The 9,949-nt window shown below is 38.9% G+C and overlaps 1 protein-coding gene across 1 annotated transcript; it reads left to right on the forward strand.

The window, feature by feature from the left end:
- The first annotated feature begins 5,267 nt into the window (after positions 1–5,267).
- Positions 5,268–7,682, forward strand: LOC108974777. The gene has a single exon (XM_018942809.1). It carries the CDS (start codon positions 5,367–5,369, stop codon positions 7,578–7,580), a length of 2,214 nt encoding a protein of 737 aa, XP_018798354.1. The 5' UTR covers positions 5,268–5,366; the 3' UTR covers positions 7,581–7,682.
- The last annotated feature ends 2,267 nt before the right edge of the window (positions 7,683–9,949 follow it).

Genomic DNA, 9,949 nt, shown 5'->3' on the forward strand with positions numbered 1-9,949 from the left:
AAAATATAAACCAGAATATGTTGTGCCAATTCATAAGAGATCCTTTTCTATTTCTCTGGTGCCACCACGTCGACTTTTGAACACTGTTTCTTTTCACTTTTGATTTTATCGGCGGACGAATCGTAAGAGGCGAGTTTTCGATGACAATTAAATGGACCAGCTCGAATCAAATTTGATTAGATTTTATTTTTACTTTTGAAGTTAGGTTAGGTACGTAGGCTGATTTCTCGTGAATCCCCCAATAATAGATGTTTTTGAGATACTGCCTCTGTTTTACGAAATATCCGTTTTCAACTTTGAACAATATTGAAATTTAGGTGCTCGCATAGAACTTGTTGATTTCTTGGAATTATCAAGTCATGCCCCAAATGAGAATAGTTTCGTTAGGTTATGACGTCGATCCCAACATGGTCCTTTCTCTTGGGCAGCTTAGAATGCCGGTCCGTTGTGTTACCTAAAACTCCGACATAATAGATCATAAGACTCTGATAAATCCACAAAGCGCTTTGAGCCTTTCATAAACTTCTTGTCACGGCTATGTCAGTTGCGACTAGGTCTCCTGGTTCACCGAAGGTAAGACTGCTAAGATGTTTCAAATTTAGTCTTATAGAGAAATGGCAACGTTGGAGAAAGTGCCTGGCTATTTCCAACTCACACTTACCCTATAACAGTAGTATGTAATTTGCATAAAGGCTGATTGGAAAAATGGCTAATAAGAACCGCTACAATTGCGCCAAGTTAAATTTTGGAAGGGAAAGTAGTGATCTCCCAATGAGGATGAGAATTTGTACAAATAAACTTAAATAATTTTCCATGCAAGAAATACGCCTAAGTGGGTATGAAATTAAAAAAAAAAAAAAAAAATTCAAATGTATACAAGAATTTGTTAGAATGCGCTAAGTGTCCATTAGTTTATTTAAATACCGCTTAAAATTACTATAAACATGATAAGCAGATATTTTTGACTATTGTTTCGATAGTGAATATTCAAAAATATAAACATCTGGCATCATAAAATCTGATAATAAATCATAAGAATCAACAACCTCAAGAGAATTCCCAAAGTTAAGAGTGGCGGCCTTACATTGTGTCCACAAATAAATCTGTAATTAAAGTTGACATTAAAGAAATGATAGATAAGACAGCATACCTTGAAACTACTAATTTTTAGTTGACTGTTCTTGTTGGTCTAGTATATAACTGGCTAAGCCTATGCAACGTGACACAAATGTTTAAATATTTTTTAATAAGATTAAATTTAGTGTAAAAAGATTTACTGTAAATAATTAGACTTTTCAGTAGCTTAGGGGTACCATTAATGTATTCATTTCCGCATTTTCTACAAAAATATTTATTTTCTTAGTCATTTGACACACTTACCAGATATGCTAACATATACATGGTATTTGCTCTATTTTAATTTCTATGTACATATGTATGTATGTATATGCATCTAATATGGATTTAACTATAAATATCATAAATAATTATAATAAATACTTACATTTACGAAAACTTCGCTTGATTAAGTCGAAACGGCTAGAACAATTAACCTTCGCTTGCTTGGAGCAGTTATATTGTTAATATGACAGCTGAAACTCATTGGTTCTCAGAGAAGTAAGAGAGGTGAATAGTGAAGTTGTGAAGCGGAGTAGGTGGATGCGAAAAACGAAGCTAGTAACCCTGCATTAGGCCGAGAATCTAAAACTATTTATATGCTATACATGGCGTATGAGTAACCATCTTTTTGTAAGAGCAGAAATTGTAAAATAACAAAAATAATAATGAGCAAATATTTATCCTATATATAAAAATGAAACGCAATTTTCTTTTATGTACTCATAAGGTCCGAATGTACAGTTATTCTTTTAGAGCTGCAGAAGGTCCTAACCTTTTGCAAAATCACCGTCGATCAACGGCTGAACAGGTATGACTGAAAATCGGTGAGTATGTAGCTTAGAACTTCGGGAAGGGAACAAGTTTCTGTTAACGTTTTATGTTATAAATCAAAATAATGCAAATATAAAAAAAATATATTTCAAATCATAAGCATATGCTCAATTGCATGTAAGAATCATTTGAAAATTTTTTTTTCTTCAAACAAAACAAAATAACATCAAGAAAATTATAGGTATGTTTAAGAAGAGTACCTTGAACCTCCTCCTCCCAGCTACAAGCTAACCACCATGCTAACTTTAGTGGCTTCTGGCAAGCTAGGGGTTATAGTAGCCACAAAATTTTGCGCGCCTTATGATTTTATATCTACATATGTACATATATGCATAACAAATATGAAATCGGTCCATTAAGTTCGCTAAAATTTGTTATGCCGTAAAATTGACACATACACATTTACATGAACACTGAACACAGCTTATGTTACCATAGCTGCCGCTTTCGATATTTCAGTTGAACAACAACACGAGATGGCGGCGACGACACGCATATACGCGCAGCCCACGAGCGCCATCAACTTCGCACTACGTGTGTGCCAACTCACACAACAAACCAGTCAGTAGTGCTCACTTTTCGCAGCTTTTGCAGGCTATAAAATGACTTTTTTGTTGTTGGTGTTATCATAAACACCATAAACAAAGGAGTTAACTGTTTAAGCTGCCATCAAGCAATATGCGTAAGCGTGTGTGTTAAGTAATTTGCATATGCATGTGTACGTGAAAGTGGAAACAGAAGCTGACATAAATATTAAATTTGTTGGGAATTTTTTTTTTTGCGTGAAGCTGGTGTTTAATGCAGTCCATTAGAGCTATTAGAGTTACGACGAAACACCCAGCAATTGCTCGCCAGAATGCCTATATACATAGTTGGCGATATGTAGGCACCCACTCTCGTGTGGTTTTTTGTAGATATTTGCGCATAATTGCACAATATTTGATTTACTGTAATTTTTTAATGTTAACTTTACTATGGCGGCTGGTGTGGGTGTGTGTGCAAAAGATTTAAAAGAATGAATATGCGTGCAAATATGCTTTTTCGTGATGACTAAAAGGTGAAATCGCAAAGAAATAATGGAGCTGCGTACATAATTTTGAAGAAAAAGCTATTTCATAGTTTTGCCGTGCTAAGTGTACCAATATTTTCGAAATGTAGTAAATGAAGCAATTTGATTCATCATATTCTAGTTTATTTATACATACATATATATATATATACAAAACTCAAACACACTTAATATCGACTTTCTGGGTTGTGTATAATCAATATTCTTTTCATTGGTGGAGTTTTTAGATGGCGGGTCCCAAGCCCAGCGCACAACCCTCGGGAGGGATTGTGTTGCCTTCTCACTTTAGCTCGCCTTCAAACAGATGTTCTTTGGCTACCCAGAGAATACTTGGTTTAAGACTGAAAGTCGTGTGCTACTTCAGCCATATGTAAAATAACCGTTTCTGGCCACTTCCAAGAAAATTCTACGATAACATGCGTCGACTAACAGAAGGTTTCAACACCGGAGCATACTCTTGTAGACCCCCAGAGGTGATCTAGTAACTGTTGCCCAGAGCGTACTAAAATTATGCAGGGAGCACTCCTCCAACCTGTTGAATGTTGATGGGAACCCGATTCCTTAATCGATGGCGATGGAGCGGACGTTCCATTGCTCGACCATGAAGAAGTTCGCATAGCAATCAACCATGTGAAGAATTGATAAGGAGTATGCATCAGCTTTTTTGTAGAAACTCCTGCTCCTGGAGGCGATAATTCGAGCTGCAGAGCTGAATCGAAAAAGTACAACTTTTAAAAGAGTGTACAGCTGCTGTCATACGCTGATGATATTGATATCATTGGCCTCAGCAACCGCGCTGTTCTTTTTTTGAATTCTCCAGGCTGGATAAGGAAGCGAAGCAACTGGATCTGGAAGTGAAGAAAGGCAAGATGACATATCTCCCGCCATTAAACAAACAGTCTTCGCACTCGTGACTTAGCTTCATTGAAGCTGTTGACAGTCATAACTTCGAAGTCGTAGACAATTTCGTCTATCTTGGTACCAGCTTTAACACCAGCAATAATGTCGGTTTCGAAATCCCACGCAGAATAATTCTTGCCAATAGGTGCTACTTCGGATTGAGTAGGGAATTGAGAAGTAAAGTCCACTACCGACGAACACAGACCAAACCCTACAAGTCATTCATCATCCCCGTCCTTCTATATAGTGCAGAGGCATGGACTGCGATATATCTGATGAGTCGGCGTTATGAATTTTCAGGTAAAAGCTTCTGTGGAAAATTTATGGACCATGTGCTTTGGCAACGGCGAATACCACAGTCGGTGGAACGATGAGCTGCACTAGATATAGCACGGGATTGACATAGTTCAGCGAATTAAGAGGCAGCGGCTACGCTGGCTGGGTCAAGTGGTCAAGTCATGGTGATAAAAATACTTCGGCTCTGCAAGTCTTCGACGCAGTACCCGCCGGGGAAAGCAGAGGAAGACCTGCACTCTGTGGAAAAGAGAAGGTGGAGAAAGACCTGGCAACACTTGGAGTCTCCAATTGGCGCCATATAGCGATAATGAAGAACGACTGTGTAAATTATCCGTTAAAATAAGCGTTATCTGGATTTTTCAACTTCAACACTCTGAAATTTCAAAAGATTTACTTCCAAGTGAGTATATGAGTCGTTTTTAAACGAAAGCTTATTTACAGTTTGCATATTTCGCGAAAAATCCATCGCACTTACATTTCAATGTATTTAAATGTCTTGTTATATGTGTACGTTTGTAGATATGTATAATTTTTGCCATTTGCTGTGTAAATATACGAGTCTGTCTAATTGACCGGAAACAATGGCAGAGGTGTGACCATTCAACTCATTCCACTTGTTGACACTACACTTCTTGTAGTTGCTGTTGTTGTATTTAACTTTTATTTTATTCTTCCTAAATATGAGTACGCCAAAACCATGTTGAAATAAAAAGAGCGCTTTTGTTGTGGTTACAAAGAAAATCGTAAAAATAAAAATTAAAAAAATTTATGTAGAAAGAGCGCTGAAATAAAACAATCAAACAAATTGTTTTAAGTAATTTTTTGTGTATTTGCATTTGGTGTTTTGTTGTGAAAAGATCAAACATTTAGTTTTAAGCGGCATTTCACACCTTTTGCCGTTCTGCTCACACACACACAATAGCTGTTCGATGCGATAGTACGCCAGAGCTCAGCTCAAGCGTTTAAGCGCCTGTGTTTGCTTAAAAGTTAGGGCGAAAAACGGCTTTTGAGATGAGTTCGGTCGACGGCAATTACACGCCACAATATCACTTGTCGCTTCAGTTGCGACCGGGTTCGCATTGAAAACAGTTCGATTTCCGCGACGTTAGTTTGTGCATTCGGTTGCCAGTTTACAAATCACAAATTGAAAATGATTTTGAATTTAGCGAAATCACAACATATCCTTGGCGCGCAGTGTGTGTCGCTGTTGTTCGGATTGGGCTGTCTTGTCGGTGGCGCGACGCATGATGAATTGCCACAGTGCAGCCTCTCGGGTGTTTATAAGACACGACAGAGCGTTGTAGAGTCACCGAATTATCCAAATAATTATCCGACCAGCACTTGTTGGGATTACGTGATACGCTCGCCTTACCGTTGTCCCACAAAGTTCCATATACAATTCTTAGATTTTCATCTCGAATCGTCGCCGAATTGCACAAACGATTACTTGGCTATTGGCGTGGAAAATGATGGCGATGATATGGATTTGCTATGCGGTCAAGTAATTGGCATTAAAAAGTATCACACACCGGGCGGTATATTGCGGCTGCGCTTCTTTTCGGACAGCTCGCCATGGACGACGGCGCGCGGTTTCAAATTGTTGATCACACGTTTGGCTTGCGAGCGTGAGGATTATTTACGCGAAAACCTCGATACGAATGACGAGGATACCGAGGAGGTATTAGCGCCTTCGTCGAATTTTCAACCACCGCAGGCCATCATGCCGCAACTATTTCGTAATTGGACGCAAGTAGAACAGCATAGACCGTATCCTACACCGCCGTTATTCGGTTGGAACTTACCGGCGCCGCCACCGCCCACTATTGGTAATTTATACGGGCCGTTGCCAAATCCCCAAAACAATAAACTCACCGAAAGCATTAAGCCTTGCAAACCCGAGCAAACATACTTGAATCCATTTCCGGCATATCCACAATATCCAGCCCTGGGGTTTAGGAGTAATAATGTGCAGAAACCTGTGAGCTCGGATCAGTATGTAGCTGATTGGCAACTGGGAGTTCAAGCTAAGCAATTGGGTGGAGAACAAGAGCAGATATTGAAAACTAAATCTTCGGTTAAGTCGGTGAATGATCCGCAACCGCGTCAACAATTTTTCGGTGCCGCTTTGCCTGGTTTGCTACCTAGCGCGTTGCCACCACCTAACGCACCGTTCGGCGTTGCTCCCTTTGGTGCCGTCCAACCGCCAGCCTTAGACGATGGCAGTGCGCTTTTCGATAATACTCAAGGAGTCGTTACAACGGCACCCACACAGCATTGCTGCACATCATCCTTTCATCAGAAGCGCTTCTATCTCTCCAGCCCGGGCTTTCCGCGCACTGCATTCACATCACTCTTGCCAACGCAACAACGTGATTGCCAATTCGGCTTAGAAAAAAATGCGGATAACATATGTCGTCTGCGCATAGAATTTAAATTTTTCGATTTTGGTCAAACTTATGTGGGCACTGGCGTAACGCAAGGGAATATCAATGTGGCCATCAGTACAAGCAGAGACGTCTGCACCGAAGACTTCATCGAAATCAATGGTGAACGCTTTTGCGGCTGTCGCACCGGCTATATTTACACAAGTCCTTGGGGTTTAGGCGATAAAAAGATACGCATGCGTATGGGCTATTCGGGCGTACCATCGAGCGGTTTCTTGCTAGAGATTTACCAAGAGGAATGTCAAGAGACCGCCTTCGTACAGCCGCAACGCCCAGCACATGATACACCGACAACTATTGCACGTCCAAGCCAAGTCCATGTTGGGGTCGGTCAACAAAATGGCATTAACAATCAAAATATAAAAAATCCTGTCCAGCAAACCATATTTAGTCAACAACAATTGCCCGCCTATCAGCAGCCACCTTACTTTGCGCAATCTCCACAAACGCACATACTACCAGATCGGATACCGTATCGTCCGCTACAAACTCCAAGCGTTAATCCCTTCTTGGCAACACAACAGCCACAAATTTGGCCACCGGTCCCACAGCAGCCATTGGCCGGCCTGCCAAGCCCATTCCCACCGTTTGGCGTGCCGCCAGTGCCGCTGTATCGCCATGCGCGCACTTCGAGCTCGATTGCTGCGGCGAGCACACAACAACCTATGACCATCGTCGAGACTAATTCGACGCGCAAAGAATACTATTACTTTGATGGCGACGAGGCGTTTGGTCGTCTACGTGCCAGCGATGAACCAGACGATGTGGATCGCAACGGCGTAACGCCGTCAGCAACGGTGCGCGATCGTTGCAGCTACACGACAATGGATGCGCTACGCTTGACCGTGGACACATTATGGATAACCAAGCCCACTTGTTATGCACCGTTGCGCAGTTGGTTCAGCAACATTTTCGGTTAAACACATGCCGATATTGACACCCGAATTCTTATGTAATAAAGAGATTATGCTGTGTACACAAGTGTGTAAGTTTAACGAAATAAAAACGCCGAGCTGCTCGCACTCAAATAAATTTAGACCTTCGAAGTGTTTGTATTTTAAGGTTGTCTTTGTTGTTACTGTATTGTTATCGCGCCAATGTGTGAAGCTCGCCAGCGGTGTTGGTAACAGATAAAGACGCTAAAGCATCAGCTGTGCTTATGCAAACACCTACACAGAGATTTATATAGAAACGAGCGACTGTGTATTTAAAATACACACTCCCAAATTCATAACGTACATGTGAGCAACTGGGTTCGGCGTTGTAGTGGCAATATGTATATCAGTACATATATGTATGTTAACATTAACTTCGAAATCTATTATGTATGTATGTATATCGCCTCAAACGAAAGTGAAATTGGTGCCATGTATTAATTATCTCTTTACTCTCTTTGCCGCACCTTCAAAGATGATCTTTCATCGCGAACTCTCGAACTCACATCACTTCACTTTTTATTTGGCGCTACGTGTTAGCTGGCATATACGACATAAATACAAGTTAACTGTTTTGTTGATTTTATGACATTATTTTGTGAATAAGGTTTTATTTATAGACGTTGAAATGTAGGTATATTCGCCTTTGTGTGAGTATGTTGTAATGTTTTTGTGGAAAATTAGAAGTTGCGACATAAAAAGATTAACAACTGTCTGTGTGCTAAGAACACCTTGACTTTTCGGTACTGTGGCACCGATTTACATATTTGTTTACATACAAAATTATGTTTATGAGTGGCGTCTCTCATAAGTTTCCTACAGCAATATATCAAACTGGTATGACAAATACTACTCTGTAACTAATACTTTCGGACTTCAAATAAAGTAGTTAAAAAAAGAGCTTACTCGTATCTGTATGTGTAAAAATATTTCCTAATAAATAGTTTTCGTTTTGTAAGAGATTTAAGAATACACAAACTGAAACTTGTTGTTTTGTAGCTTAACTGAATTATATTTTCTATATTTTGAACTAGTATGAGACTAGCAAATTCCTAACCAATTAAAAAAAAAAAAGTTATTTTCAAGGGGAAAACACTTGACTGATCGAATGATTTTGAAGTTAATAACAGGTATCATATAATGTGCAACTAGTTCTTTGAACTACTGGTATACTACATACCTTATTGATATTGTCTGCCACACATGTAGTGTATGTAGATATATTTTTTTACTCAAAAAACGCAATGAGCTGTTTTTTCAATTTTACAATATTGGCGCTAATTGTGGAAAACACTATTCAATAATGGCATGATTTTGTCTTTAAACTGATAAATGATCTTTTTTTTCCTTATATCTGAAAGATAAACAAATTTTTTTGGCAACAATCGGTTTTGGTCGTCAACACTATGTATATACTTCGGTATATTCAGCGAAATTTTTTTATGCTTTTAAGACAAAAGCAGTCGCCAGAAGTTTTGAGACAAGGATCATAACTCTAATCATGTCGTTGTTTGGTACCAAATATCTCTTGTAGGAATTGTCTAATAGATACATTACAGTGGGAGTTTATTTCTAACTCTCTCTATTTTGCCATGCACCTTAACTTTTTAGTTTATAATAAATTTGGCAGAATTAAGAGGTCTTACCTACTGAGTAGTAAATGCGAAAACAACTTTAATGTTGGTCAAAAATTAATGCTGAACTTCGAATCAGGCGACTATGAACCAAATTTCGACGTATTTTCTATGTAGAGAGCTTCCACAACATCTTAAGGGGTCAGTAGGGTAATCTTAAAACAAAAAAAAAATGTTTTTTTTTTTGCATTTTATATTCCCTTATACCCTTAGAATTAATGTAGAAATCCACTTTACCATTGAAAGGCTTCGAAAAAGGCCCAAATATAATAATGGGAAAAATTAAAAAAAAAAAGAACTTTAATTACTTTTTTATTTATCAAACATTTTTTAAGGTTCCATGAAGGACGTCAACCATTCACGTAATTTTTAAGAATAAATTGGGTTTTTGTGTTTCAGATGATCTAAGCGTGAGTAATGGTGTCCGCCAGTGAAAAAACGAATCTCATGCACCCAGCCATTTCTCCGACAGATGTCATCAAAAAATTCCGAAAAAAATTTGTTTATACACTCCACGATATATCTCATGATATGTGAAAAAAGTTCTATGAAGAAAAATTTCAAAAAAGCAGGATACATTTTTGAAAAGTTCTATGGAGATTTGGCGACGTGGACTTTAATCGTTAGAATCGTAAATAATCACGCGCTTGATGGTCGCTCGGCTTCAATTCCAGCACGATTTGGATTTTTTAAGTCCGCATACGAAGACCCTTTCGCAAA

The sequence above is a fragment of the Bactrocera latifrons genome, unplaced genomic scaffold (assembly GCF_001853355.1).
Source record: "Bactrocera latifrons isolate USDA-ARS-PBARC rearing strain unplaced genomic scaffold, ASM185335v1 scaffold_59, whole genome shotgun sequence".
Classification (NCBI taxonomy): domain Eukaryota; kingdom Metazoa; phylum Arthropoda; class Insecta; order Diptera; family Tephritidae; genus Bactrocera; species Bactrocera latifrons.

Bases quoted from the DNA above. Each gene is read 5' to 3' on its own strand.
- LOC108974777 (XM_018942809.1), top strand. From the start codon at position 5,367: ATGATTTTGAATTTAGCGAAATCACAACATATCCTTGGCGCGCAGTGT.